Here is a 14,705-nt window from a genome sequence, read left to right on the forward strand (position 1 = left end):
TTTTAAAAAAGGTTACACTAAAAAAATTGATGTTTTATTTAACTTTTTTATTATCTAAAGTTGAGTCCATAAAAAACGTATTTTTTTCATTTAGATTTTTTACCTAGATATTTTAAACGCTAATGATTGAAAAACAACTTGACTGGTGTAAAATGCATTTTCAAACACTTTTTTTCATCCAAATGTTGAAACGTTGGCCTGAAATTTCATTTTTTTTTATTTTGAACCAAAACAGTTCCATCAAATAAATGACAACAGTGACATGAATCCAAACACAAATCTCCCCACCAAAGCCCAACATCCCCTACCCAGAATTCCAGATGTAGGCGCATGCGGCACACGGTTATGTTGATTAACTTTTATGCGGAAGAGGAATCCCAGCTCTCCAAAATGGGCTCCTTTTGTTTGCTAGGCGCCTCTTCCTATGCTAAATACATAATTACCATAAAACTATGCCCATCTCGCTCTTTCGCACTTTCTACCCCTTGACTTTCTCTCTCTTTCCCCCGTGAGTGAGGGGTTCCCCGGAGAAAAGGGTTGCCCCGGCTGGCCGGAATTCCAGCCTGGATGGTTTTCCTCGGCGGAAATTCCCTAATTATTTCCGCTTTCGCACGCAGGAAAGCAGAGCGCACACACATGGACAAACAGAGCTGTGTTGATGTTTTCACGGGAAGAATAGGTAATCCTATTCGTAGTTATTAAGTAAATAAAATAATTTCTAAATTTTCCCTCGTTGACCAGAGATACTGGCGCCAGGGAGGGATGATCTTCGGGGGGAGATTTTCTACCCAGCCAAGCAGAAGCTGGCCAGATGATTTGTGCCGTTTATGTTTATGACTTTGGGATTTCTTTTCTTCGGTTTTGGGTTTGTTTGCCTCTTTAAATAATTTATTGCCCACCTCTTTGTCTCTCTATCTGTCTCTCTCGAACCGTGGAAATCCTCGGCGAACTTCCCGCATATGGTAAGCAGTTGTTGTTTTCCCATAGGAATTTCTCAGCCAAATTACCATTCGTTTTTTTACCAATAAAATTATATTTATCCTTTAATTTACCTCCTTATCAAACGATGTGCTGCAGAATTCCCTGCCGAATGAGCGACTCGCACTGCAGCTTTGGCAAGTAATGCTGACTGTTCTTTTTCAGCAGCACGATCTCGCCACTTTCCAGCTCGAATTTCCCGTAATCGGTCAAACAGCGAACCTCGATAAACAGGGACTTTGGCGGTTTGATGTCGTTGGTCAGATTCAGCCCGTGGCCGTCCCCGATCGTCATCATGTAGCTGGCGAGAATCTTGGAGTAGTTGTTGAACCACTGCAGCTCCGGTTCCGTGAGGTTGGCCTTGATGTCCTGGGGCAGGGTCGCCCCCAGATGCCACCGGACCTTCTTCAGCTTTTGCAGCCGGTTGTACAGATAGGCCATCAGGCAGCGCTTCTGGCGACCGATCAGCTTGTGCCGGTACAGAATCAGCGGATAGAACCTGCGCTCGCCCGACTGGTTGTAGGTGGTCCTGCAAAAAAAAGGGCGAAGAAAAAGAGAAATTCAAAACCCCCACTAAACACGAAATCACTCACGCCGGAACAGCATCAATCAGCGCGATCAAACAACGGAAAACCCGTCTGTCCCAGTTGTGATCGCAAAAAAATGCGTCACTACTTTCTCAGAATGATTTGCGCGCGTTATGATCGTTTTGCATGCGCCGTAATGTGAGCAAAGTTGATCCACTTGGTGGGTTGGTTCTTCTCAATGAGATTCAACTGATGAATGATTGTTTTACGCAACGCAAATAAAATTGCTTAAATTATTAGAATGAATATGCATATAAATTACCTGTTAGTTCTAAAAAAAAACCATTCGTTATTTTAGATCTCATTCAAAAACCGAAATTGTTCAAGTTGAACGTTAATTTACTGAACTTTTGAATTCGGTCTAAACCGTATCAAAATACCGTTTTTGCAATTCCGTCGTGAAACTACTTACTTTTCCTGTCATTCTTGAACGACGAAATAGCCTATTTTTCTGTACCAAAAATAACAGAATCGAATAGCAACACTTTTCAAAATAAATGCTGAAAAGTTCTACTTTTCAGCACTGAAATGGGTGCTGAAAAGTTGAACTTTTCAGCACTTGTTTCGAAAAGTAACACTTTTCAACATTTTTTTGATTTAAACGTTTTATAGACAAAATACATGAAAATTTGACTTAAAATTTCACTTAATGGGTGTTTTTCGGAATTGCAAAAAATGTTGTATGGAACTCGTTGCAAAACTTGATTTTTTCAGCACTCTTCGTATTTATCCAACTCGGTGAACCTCGTTGGATAAATGTACGACTCGTGCTGAAAAAATCTTCTTTTTGCAACTTGTTGCATAAACTACTATTTAGGACGTCATTTTTCAATCTTATTTTTCACTTATCTCCAACAGTATAAGTATCATGAGTTGGTCGTACAAGACGTAAAAAAAGGTATACTAGGGTGGCTCGATATGCAGAACATCAATTTTCTGGTCTCAACTACCTTCTAAAATTCTAAAATTGTGTACCGTTCTGAGCAAGACAGCATCATACTTTATTCGACAAATTTATAGCAAATTTTCTCAACTTGAACGCTTTTGTGTTAGTTTTTCACTCGGTAGAAAAAGGAAAAATACAAAAATGAATTAACAAACAAAAGGTTTTCCATCCAAATTTCCATACAAAATTTAAATGCTTTGCAGAAAGCCGGGTATGCACCGATTGCGCTCAAATTTAAGGGGGTTGTTTTGGGGCCTAATTACGATCAGAATATATCTGTTCTGATTGCCGGGGAATATTTATGAACATTCAGAATAGACAAGGGGCAGAATGGGCAACCCTTGGTTTTGGGAACATCTCCATTCCGAAAACGACGTTTGAATTCAATGTAGAGCAATTCCAGCTCAAATCAGGAATTTTTCTGATACTTTTGTACCCGACCCTCTCCGATTTCAATGAAACTTTGTAGACATGTTATCCTAGGCCTATATAAGCCATTTTTGTGCATATGGAGCAAATAGTACTCGAGAATAACATTTGAGAAGGGCGTAAGGTATTTAAATATTTTTGTATTCTGTAATTTAAAAATTACTGTATCTCGAAGCCGTTGCGTCGTATCAAAAAGTGGTCAAAGACAAACTTGTAGGAAATTGGACGGGCTTTCTGAAAAAAATACACTGAAACAAAAATACACGCCACATCTATGAGATTTTTTGATTTTTAAGTCTAAAACTTAAATTTGAAGGTAATTGTCAAAGCTGTCAAAGGCAAACTTATGGGAAATTGGACGAGCTTTCCGGTAAAAATATTTACGAGACTGAAAAACCAAGTCTGTCATATAGAAAATACCAAAAACCACAAAAAATCCCGTTTTTTCAACATTTTTATTTTTAAAACCGCTGTATCTTCCTAAGGACTGGACATAGGACAATGGTCAATACGGAGACTTTGAAAAATGACATAAAAGTGGCGTGTATTTTTGTTTCAGTGTATTTTTTTTAGAAAGCCCGTCCAATTTCCTACAAGTTTGTCTTTGACCACTTTTTGATACGATGCAACGGCTTCGAGATACAGTAATTTTTAAATTACAGAATACAAAAATATTTAAATACCTTACGCCCTTCTCAAATGTTATTCTCGAGTACTATTTGCTCCATATGCACAAAAATGACTTATATAGGCCTAGGATAACATGTCTACAAAGTTTCATTGAAATCGGAGAGGGTCGGGTACAAAAGTACCAGAAAACATCCTGATTTGAGCTGGAATTACTCTGTATTGTTTGAATTATGTGCAAAAATGTTAATTTCTTTTTATAACCACAAAAATTCTGTTTATCTGTACGGCATTCCAGTAGTTGTTCGGAAACTGGGCGTTGTTTAACTGGGCTGATTTATAATTGGGCGCTCCATAACGTAGACCAGTTGACATTCAGACAAACGTCAAAAAACCAAAACAAACCGAAATGACCGAGGGGTTAATGGATGCCAAAAGCCTATTCAATAAACAAAAAAAAATCTTATTTCAAACTTTTATTTAATTTCAAGTCACAATTCGACGCCAATATTTCAAAAAAGCATCAAGTGCAAACCATGCGTTTTGAGAAAAACGCATTTGAATGTTGATATATTAATATAAAAGCAAAAGATCATGTTCTAATGATAACAAACGATGAAAAACGTTGCTTTTAATGATACTTAATCATCCACATTCAATAAAACATTATTTCTGTCATTATATTTAAGAAAAACAAGCATAACTTCTTTTGAAATCACGAACGTCTATATCACCCTGATGTCAATAGAGGGATAGGTTTGTTATTATTCGCTTTTCTTCGCCGAATGTACATGGTATACCTACTTCACTAAATTTATAAACTTATATGTTTTTCTATGGTTTTCGGTGCATTTTACTTTGGCGGACCATTCTGCAAAAAAAATGTATTTACGCAAGGGTTGTACTTACGCAAGTGTGTAGTTGCTATCGTAAGTTTCTGTTATGATCTCCAAAACGGAACGAACGCCATCATCCTAAAACAATTATTATTTATTCTGGGAACAATCTTTTAAACTTAATCTATTAACTTACATTAAACGGAGGAATCGTTTCGGTGGACCGCGTCAACTCCCGCACCAGTTCGAAACCTTTGTCGGTGGTCATTCTGCCTTCTCTTTACTTATTTAACATTAATCAACAAAGTAATATCACTTTAATCACCGCGAAATACACCAGTCCACTTGCTAAAATTCGCAACTGCATTAATTTAATTTTAGTTTGTTTTGAATAATTCGCGCGCTTTCGTTATTTTGTTTGTCTTTTCTTTGCGTCAAAACGTCAAGCAGCGTGCACAAGGTTGATAAAATGATGGTGGGAATTGGATAGGGTAAGATGGGAACTTTTTAACCCGAATTTATTTTATTTTTTTATTGATATATTTTTCTCTACGGTGTTTTATTTTCATTACAGTCACAGTTTTTTTTATGATTTTTTTCCAATATTATGAATTAAGAGCGAGTTTTTCACCAATGTGTAACAGATCGTATCGAGGTGCTCCGATTTGGATGAAACTTTCAGCGTTTGTTTGTCTATGCATGAGATGAACTCATGCCAATTATGAGCCCTCTACGACAAAGGGAAGTGGGGTAAAACGAGCTTTGAAGTTTGAGGTCAAAAAAACATAAAAAAATCTTAAAATTGCTCGCATTTCCGTAAAGCTTCATCAATTCCAACTCTCTTAAATGCATTCGAAATGTCTTTTGAAGCACTTCAAAATGTGTCATAGACATCCAGGATTGGTTTGACTTTTTCTCTTAGCCTCTGCAAATTACTGTCAAAATTGATTTTTTTAAAACCCTAATATCTTTTTGCAACAGCCTCCAACACCCATACTCCTATAGGTCAAAAGATAGGTAATTCCATGGACTAAAAGCCTATGGTATTAACTTTTTGGCCAATCGCAGTTTTTCTCATAGTTAATCAATTTTTCTAGAACAAACAATTTACAACGTTAGTTTTTGCCCCGTAGGCCGCCATAGCGGCATTTTTTGGTCTCAATTTTGTCACCTCAAACTTCAAAGCCCGTTTTACCCCACTCTCATTTGTCGAAGAGGGCTCATATTTGGCATGAGTTCATCTCATGCATAGACAAATAAACGCTGAAAGTTTCATCCAAATCGGAGCATCTCGATACGACCTCCAGAACAAACCGAGCAATATTTACAAATACTGCCTCTTAAAATAATTTATTCAATTTATGATTTTTGTCGTTAAAGTTGATTTAGAGCCAAGAACTGAATATATTTACAATAAAACTAAATGTCACACTAAAATTTGGTCGATATTTGTGTTCTCCACTGACAAATATTTAAGATATATAAATGAGTAAAACACAAATATTTCATTATATGCATCATTATTTTTATTAATAGTCAGTCAATTACTTAAAATTAGTGAGTTTCTGGACGGAAAACGCAAAATAACTTCAGGAAGAAGAAAAATCACTTCTCCGCAAGCAGCTTCGTCCGAACCTGCCACCGAAGGTCGGAATGACTGTTCTCTCCTGGAAGTTGCTTTTTGAACTTGGTCCACTCTTTCTGGTACGCATGGTACAGCGACACCGGATCATTCTTGCGGAAGCCAATCGCACTGGTGCTTCTCGGTCGGATCCCTGAAAAAAGTGTGATTAAAATTCTGCCGTTTAAAACATTTTCAAAGCAAATCTTACACATTTTGTTCGCCGGATCAGTATCTTTCTCTTTTTGATGTTTCTTCGCTTTCACCGCCGTCGCAGTTGGAAGCTGGTTCTCCTTTTCCTGCTCCCGATTCTGTGAATGATTGTCCACCGCATCCGGAAGTGGCGTCCCTCCTCGGGAAACCTTCTCCGCTGGTGGTGCCGTCGAACTGGCGGGAGCAGTTTGTCCCCTGGAAGAACCACCAGTCGACTTCCGGTTTATTTTCGCATTGTAGCTGATTGTGGTCAGTGTATGCAGTCGCTGGAAGGTGTTCATATGTTGGGTTGCCTGTTTCAGCGCTTCCGGGTGGACCAGGGTGTCGAGCGTTCGGGTGTCAAACTTGATCAGTTTTCGCAGGTCTGAAAAGATTATTGCTTATGACAGCAAAAACAGTAAGATTCTCAAACAACTCACCCTTCTGGAACTCCTTCAGCTGTTCCGGTGTAATGTTCCGGTAGCCGAGCTGGTTCAGGTGGCTCAGGATTTCGCGCGCGTCCAAAGGAATGGCCATAGTTTTATCGATAAACTCGTAAATCTTGAAAAGTTCCGTTACACTGAGGGGCAAGGTCGCGTTTGTTTACGTTTTGCTTCGGCGTTGACGTTTCGTATTTGAATGTCCGTGGGCTATCGTAGGTATTGAAAAGGGCGTATAAGAAAAATATCAAAAAATAGCAATTAAAAACTATTTATGTTTTTTTTCAATTTAAACTGCTGTTGTCTTTTTTTTTAGAAATGGTAGAAATAATTAGGTTATGTGCTCTACGCCTTCTCCAAATATTATTCTAGAATGGAGATCGTTTGCTTCAATGTATAGATGGCACTACAAAACGAACGATGTTGGTGCCATCTATGAGAGAGTAGCTGTATTAGGTATTGCATCATCGTCATTTTGGCGCAAATTCTGCATTCCGCCCAAAGTGCTGCTGAAAAATCGTTGTAAAATTTGATTTTTTCAGCACTCGTCGTATTTATCCAACTCGTTAAACTTCGTGAGATAAATGGACAACTCGAGTCGAAAAGGCTTCTTTTTGCAAGTTGTTGTATGAACTTCTATTTTATAATCAGTTTTTTTTGTAGGTGGAAAATTTATCCATCATCGATTTATTTAAAAAAAAAACTAACCTAATCGTCTCATGTGGTTGGTGCCATCATCACTTCGGACTAAATATTGGATACAATAAAATTTAAAAATCACAGTGGTCGACAGTAAAAAATCTGGAAAAATCTGGCAAGTCACTTTCCTTAAGGCCATTAGCAAAATTGTGTTAAAAAATTGTGTATTTTATCAATAAGAGTTTCTGCAAATAAACAATGTAGATTAATTTATCTTAATCTGAATGAAATAAAGAAAATAATGTTTTCTAATTGTCGCTTAAAAAATCAAGCATTGAAAAACAAAAAAAACAGGATATCAATCAGTTTGATATATCAAAGTTGGATAGTTGAATAAATCAAAATTAAATCTTGTACATGTTTAACAGTCAAATATACTCTCAAAAATATAAATAACTGACTAGGTATTTGCAAAATTTCACTTCGTATAATCGATTTTTCGGATAATCGAACCGATTTTTTTTCTAGTTTTCTTATGTGTGATTGTTGAACATAAGTGTTCCTCCTTACACTACTCTAAACTAATTTAGATTGTTTAAAAACCAAGATGGCGACAAAAAGGCGATGATGATATATTGAGAAAACATATGTGATAATTTAACAGGCGATCAACAACTCACATTTGACTAAAATTGGAATTTCAAAAATCAAAGAAAAATAAAAATATAACGAAAAAAATGTTCCTGATTTGATTATCCGAAATCCCATACAAACCTTCGGATAATCGGAACCTCGGATAACAATAACAAAAAAATAAATTATTGAAAAACAAACACAAACGAATGGCAGAATCCATTTTAAAATTATGATGATTCAAATAATTGATTAACGTTTTTGAACATTTTTTGAAAGTAGGAAATTGAGAAAACTTGGATTTCTTGGACAAAATGTGATATTTTGCAATATTTTTACACTAAGTCAATTTTACAATCGTTACAGGTCTTCAGGCATCTACAGGCATGAGGGTTGAAAAATGTGCACTTCATTCTAAAACTAGGACATTTTGTTGAAACTGTAGACAAAAAAATAAATCGAAGTGTTTTTTTCACTTATCTGTCGCCCCATATTTCAACCAACATTATGAGGTATAGATAGAAATAAATTTGACGTAGTGATTTATTTCGAAATATTTATAAATAGTTCTAAACAGTTTCATGCAAATTCATTACAATCTTATAGAACACGAAATATTGAAGAAAGTAAGTAAGTGAGTATCGTAGAAAAAAAGCTGAGCAAATATCTCAATTGTTAAATATTTTTTATTTCCTTTTAACGCACTTTTTTTTCCATACTCTTGAGACTCCATTTCTATGATCATTTTATATAAATCTAAAAAATTAAAATTGATAGACAAATATTAAAAAATACGTTTTTTGAGTTATAATTTTACAAAAATGCCTTGTAGCGCAGATTAGTGTTGCATGGTGATCACCTTTTTTATTTTTTATTTTTTTACTTTTTGTTAAAGGATTGTCTCTTGTTCTTTTTTCATGTATTTTTTTTTTGTTTTAAAAATGACTTACAATCTTCGTCACCATAAAATAATGGCCGAGTGGCTACTAGATTTCCCCTCCCACCGTGTGTGCAAACTTCATGTAAATATAATTCATTAATTTTCATGCAATCTGGTGTGTGCCACAGTGCTCCTTCCCAATCCAAGCCCACAGCCCACACACTCCCCAACGTTTCTTATTGATTTCCTTTGCTTTCCTCGTCGTTGAAATGCAACATCGCGCAACGCCGCCATTTTTTTCCTTTTTTTCCATGGCGTTTCTTGCATCTACTTAAAATTAATAGTAATTAAAACCGACGACCGGTCGATGGTGGCCCTGGCTACTGGTTTTCGTGCCCTCCGGGAGGGAGGGACCTTTTTGCCTACGACGAAGACGACGACGACTCTGAAGTAATTTCTCGCAGGCTCATGCTGGTTATCATCATCGAATCATCTCCTCTCATCACCGTCACCCGTCACGAGGATGGAAAATCGATCGATTGCCCGCGCAGTCAGTGCAGTGTTTGCATAGAAGACGCGGTCGTTTCGACCTCTCTGAGCGCAGATATATATATCTGTGAGTGAGGTTTACAATTTGCGATTTAATCGTTCTTACACATACGTAGTCAACAAGGACTCCTGGTCCATGTCGAGCCACTTAGATGGAGAATTAAATCACGTTCGCATCGGAGCATAATCACTTTTATATTGATTAATAAGCATCAATTGGGAGCCATTAACCAGATGATCGCAGTAGCCTGATTTTTACTTGGTACAACCAAGTAGGCGTTGCCATTATCGAACTATTATAAATAAAGGTCGAGATCGCTAAAATCACATATTCCTCTGTACACACTGCACACGCAATCAATCTCTTGGTGGCCTACTACACAAGGTTTGTTTTTGCATAGCCTACTTGCCCGGCCAAACTTCAAATTACTACAGATCTTGATTTATGACTTTAATTGGCTCGGCTAATAATGTGCATAGCTGCACGTGACGCGCGACCTCCGCGAAGTTGTCACTGAGCTGTGGTTTGCTGGCCAGCATACTGCGATTTACTGCTGATGATGGATTGAAATCATTGGCACAAGGATTTGAATTTGCATACCTATTTTAGTCATTTAAACTTAAAATTGTTCCAATATTTTCTTCTTAGTTAGCACGTTGCAAATATTTTATGTTAAGTTTACGTTGCCTTTAACACTGGTCTGACTTCTTAACTTCTGCCTTGAATATAATACCAGGAATGGCCCGTTACAAATACTGGTAATTCTTGAGGAATTACAATATGCAGTACCGGATTTTCTTTCTGCTATGTTTTATCAGTATTTTGAAATGTTGGAATTTAATGAAAGCAAAACAACTGAGATGGTGTATAATGCATTTTAAAACACTTTTTCAATTCAAAAGTTTAATCCAGGTCACCCTTCGATTTAACCATGCCTAAATCAAAAATGCTCTAAAATGCCTAACTTTGATCAAATTTGATTTATTTCAAAGAAGACGCTAACAAGTTGTTAACCGTTTTAAGTTATTTATTACTTCAAATTATAATTTAAATATATTTTTATTTAATAAACACATTTTTTGTAAAAAATAATAAAAAAATAATTGATTCAAGTAATAACTTTCGGATCAAAACATGCAATTTATTAAATTTCCTAATTTTCATGTTGATCTGCTAGGAGAAATTTATTTTTTTAAACTTCATGGTGGAGCATGTCAACATTTTTTTTTAATAGAAATAATACAAATTTATTCAAAGTTCCCCCCTCCCCCTGGCAGATAATCATTTTTTTTGTTTAATTGTTACATGATCAGAAATAGATAAAACACCTTCTTTTTTTAAATATGAATTCATTGATTATTCTATTTTTTGTCAGTAGCAAAACTAATACAATGTATTTTTGTTGTTTTTTTTTTTAACTAAGCTCCGCTACATTAACAAATAATTATAATCGAATAGCTGAGACAATTTTCTGCAAATTAGAGATTGTTGATCGTACTGTTTGTTGCTGAGATGCAGGCTTTTACGGTGTAACGTGCCATCATCAAATATGGCGAATAAACATGGTTGATAATCTGTCCTGTTTCACCTTAAAAATGATAGTGTTTTGTTCCCCCGTTAAAATGTTGTGAAAAATGAGATTTTCTTAGCGTTATTTAATTAGTTCTCATTTTCATCTCAAATTCTCGGAAACTTTTGGCTATATTTTAATTTTTTAAATATTTTTTTAACGAAAAGAGCAGAATTTCACGAAATGATTTCCGTGATAACCTGAGATGAAAAATATCGGCTGAGAAAAAATATTTTTTAAATTACATTTGAATTCTAAGAGCCCTTGTCTCAGCAATCTGCATTCCGATCAACAATGTCTGAAAAATTAATAAATAAAATTTTCTCAGCTTTTCGAAAATATTTTTTGTCGGGGTGCGTTTCCTTCATGAAGTCTTTTTACAGTGCTAAAAAGTTAATATTTTTCAAAATAATTTATATTAAAATGCCTAACACACGAAAAAACGGTGCATTTTGCCATTGCGATTACAAATAGTAGTTTATGCAACAAGGTGCAAAAAGAGTATTTTTTCAGCACGAGTCGTACATTTATCCAACGAGGTTCACCGAGTTGGATAAATACGAAGAGTGCTGAAAAAATCAAGTTTTGCAACGAGTTCCATACAACAGTTTTTGCAATTCTAAAAAACACACTGAGTGAAATTTTAAGTCAAATTTTCATGTATTTTGTCAATAAATCATTTAAATAAAAAAAATTGTTGAAAAGTGTTGCTTTTCAAAACAAGTGCTGAAAAGTTCAACTTTTCAGCACCCATTTGAGTGCTGAAAAGTAGAACTTTTCAGCATTTATTTTGAAAAGTGTTGCTATTGTTATTTTTGTTATTTTTGGTACAGAAAAGTAGGCTATTTCGTCGTTCAAAATGACAGGAAAAGTGAGTAGTTTCACGATGAGATTGCAAAAAAAATATTTTTTGCAATTCTGTCTTGAAATTTTCTACTTTTCCTGTCATTCTCGCGTGACGAAACAGCCTACTTTTATCTACTAAATATAACAGAATCGAATAGAAACACTAAGTCGAAAATTCTTAGAATATAGGAATTTCGTACTTTTATATTTCAGTGTTGATTGCTTAAAATATGTTGACATTTAGTTCATACAACAGTTTCTTTTTTCTTATAAGGTCGTTGCAAATATTTTTCAAAGTTTATGTCGCCCCCCCCCTTCATAATCGGCCCTAAAAATCAGGGGGCAAAACAATATTTTTGCCAAAAACTTCAAAATTTCAAAGGCAATAGAATTCTAACCAAGTGAAAACAATTAGAAATGCATTTTCCTGCATTAAAAGTCATATTTAGCATGTCTGGGATTGATCAAAAATATTTACATTTTTTTTGTGTAAATCTAATGTATAGCACCGCAAAAAGTTTTTTTTCGGCGAAAAAAAAATCTCTTTAATGCAGTCATCCCACATATTCGGAACACCCACAAATTCGGAACACTTTTGTGGTAATTTTTGTGGGAATAGATGCAAAATGCAACTTTTCTGTAGTCCATGCTATTTTAAGGACCTTTATTTGGACATTCTCTTGCTATTTCACTAGTAAAAATAGTACTTTTTGAACAAAAAACCTCATTTCAAGACTATTTTGTCCAGAGCAGCAAAACACTGCCTCCAAATTGCCTGTTCCATAATTGTGGGATGTTATTGTGCCTCCCACAATTGTGGAACACTTGAATTCAACTGATACTTTCGCAAAAAAAGTTATCAGACCATTCATGAAACATTACTAAGCTTGAGTTTTATTGGTATCAGAGAGTGAAGTCATTTTTTTGTAAAAAAATATGTACTCCTGGAGAGAAAAAAAAGTTTGTTTACATCGTAAGAAAAAAGTGTTCCGAATTTGTGGATTTCAAGGGTCAATATTTTTCTTTTAAAACTTAATATAAAACGTAAAAATGTACAGCAAGTCTTTACATCAATCGAAAGATCGCAAGAAAAGCTTTCACATGATGGAAAAAGCAAATCATTATGTTCAATTATCGATTTTCTATTATTTGTTGAACATTGGCAGATATGTAAACTGTTTCGTATAGAGGGATGACTGTACTTTCATATTTTGAACGCTAATGATTGCAAAACAACGGGGCAAGTGCATTTTAAAACACTTTTTTCATTCAAATGTTGAGACCACGGCTTGTAATTTCATTTTTTTTATTTTTTTGCCCCCTCGACACCGACCATAGTCGAGGGACATAAACTTCAAAAAATATTTGCAACGGCCTAATTATTTAGTATATTTTATCATAATTTCGTTGAATATCAGTAAGAAAAGAAAACGGTTTCCAGTGGATTGAATTTTAACACAAATTTGTCAATTAAAATTCTTTACAAGTTGATATGTTTTCAGAACAAACTCAATTCAGTTTTCACACTCAAACTTAGTTGTTATTTCCCCGTCCAATTCATTTATCTCCGCGTGTGTTATTTACGATCTGTAGGATGCGTTTTTTTGTTCTTGATTAAAAACGTAGTTTTTTTTGCTGAAACTGTGAGGAGCAATTCCGTCCAATGCAGCATCCCAGAAATTGGTTCTTCGTTAGAGGGCACAAAATAACATAAAGAAAGAAGTCATTTACAAGTTTTTCGGAACGTTCCATTGCTTCCACCGAGCGTGTATGAGTGTGTGTGTTTGCCCCCAAGTTTATATGAAAAATGTATTCCTAGATAAAGGAATTTTGAAAAGAAATTAAATTCATTCGGTGGTGGTGATGGTGGTGGTAGCGTGTGGTACATAAAATATGGCGCGGGTTGTATACGGAGCTCTCACCCCCGTCCCCCCACCGCACACACATTGCTCCGTGGGTACCGACGAAAAAGTTTTATCTCGAAATTTATAAGAAAACGAGTAACACAGAAGGCGCCATCCCCTGATGGGTGGGTGGGGGAAAGGTTTTTGCATGCAGCGCACTTTTATTTGCGATGAAAATTGGAAACGAACAGTGCTTTTGCCGCCGCCATTTCCAACCCAACACCACCCACCCACACCTCTTGATTGGCTTTCTTCCCACTTTTTTTTTACTGCTTTCTTCGGATGAAAAACGACGACGGAAACTATTTCCATTTCCACCTTCTCAGCGCACAGTGGCAGTGGCAGCACACAACCACAGAGAGTTTATGTTTTTCTTTTCTTGAGCAGCGGCGAATCCAAGCTTCGGCGGTCGGTTGGCCGCTTCTTCCGATGCGATGGGAGAAATGGAAATAAAGCACAAGAGAAGAAAAATAATAAAAACGAATCCAAGCATTCTGCCAAAGGGGGGACGTTGAAGGGAAGGGGGGAGTTGGGGGCACAGACTACTTGGACCGCGTTGCTCCGCCTTCGCGCATGACGGGTGGATCCGAACCGAACTTGAGCCGAAGTCTCGAGAGCACACCACCATCATCATCCAAGTTGGCGGTGTTTGTTGTGTGTGATTTTCAACGAGAGGAGAGCTTTTTTTTCCCGGCGGCAGCAAACGCGGAGTGCGCCATGAGAAAATTTGCGCGAGTATTGGTGAAGGGGGAGGGGTAAGGGGGGGGGGGTAATGCTTAATGCTTGGGGAGCAGCAGCAGTTCACGGTTGGTGGTGCGTGCTGAAAGGCTCCCGCTGCTTTTGGCTTCGAGTCATGTGCTGCTGCTGCTCATCTCGAGGCTGCTGATCCAAGCAGGCCACGGGATTTTCTGGTGTTGAGGTGTTGTTCTTGCTGCTAGTCTTTTGGTGGCGTCAGGACTTACTTTGATGGCTTCGGATTGGGCAGGATTTCTTAGGTGTGTCCGAAGGAAAATAACACAAGTTTCGA

At 36.5% G+C, this 14,705-nt stretch overlaps 2 protein-coding genes across 2 annotated transcripts; both read right to left on the bottom strand.

Annotated features, from left to right (window-relative positions):
• Positions 1–1,013: 1,013 nt before the first annotated feature.
• LOC6036320 (DNA replication complex GINS protein PSF1) lies at positions 1,014–4,802 on the bottom strand. The gene is made up of 3 exons (XM_001846331.2): positions 4,600–4,802; positions 4,477–4,541; positions 1,014–1,507 (listed from the first exon to the last, which is right to left on the bottom strand). Exons 1-3 carry the CDS (start codon positions 4,669–4,671, stop codon positions 1,060–1,062), a joined length of 585 nt encoding a protein of 194 aa, XP_001846383.1. The 5' UTR covers positions 4,672–4,802; the 3' UTR covers positions 1,014–1,059.
• Positions 4,803–5,906: 1,104 nt separating this feature from the next.
• LOC6036318 lies at positions 5,907–6,838 on the bottom strand. Its single transcript, XM_001846330.2, has 3 exons — positions 6,657–6,838; positions 6,236–6,601; positions 5,907–6,178 (listed from the first exon to the last, which is right to left on the bottom strand). Exons 1-3 carry the CDS (start codon positions 6,751–6,753, stop codon positions 6,009–6,011), a joined length of 633 nt encoding a protein of 210 aa, XP_001846382.2. The 5' UTR covers positions 6,754–6,838; the 3' UTR covers positions 5,907–6,008.
• Positions 6,839–14,705: the final 7,867 nt, after the last annotated feature.

The sequence above is a fragment of the Culex quinquefasciatus genome, chromosome 2, assembly GCF_015732765.1.
Source record: "Culex quinquefasciatus strain JHB chromosome 2, VPISU_Cqui_1.0_pri_paternal, whole genome shotgun sequence".
In the NCBI taxonomy this organism is placed as follows: Eukaryota; Metazoa; Arthropoda; class Insecta; order Diptera; family Culicidae; genus Culex; species Culex quinquefasciatus.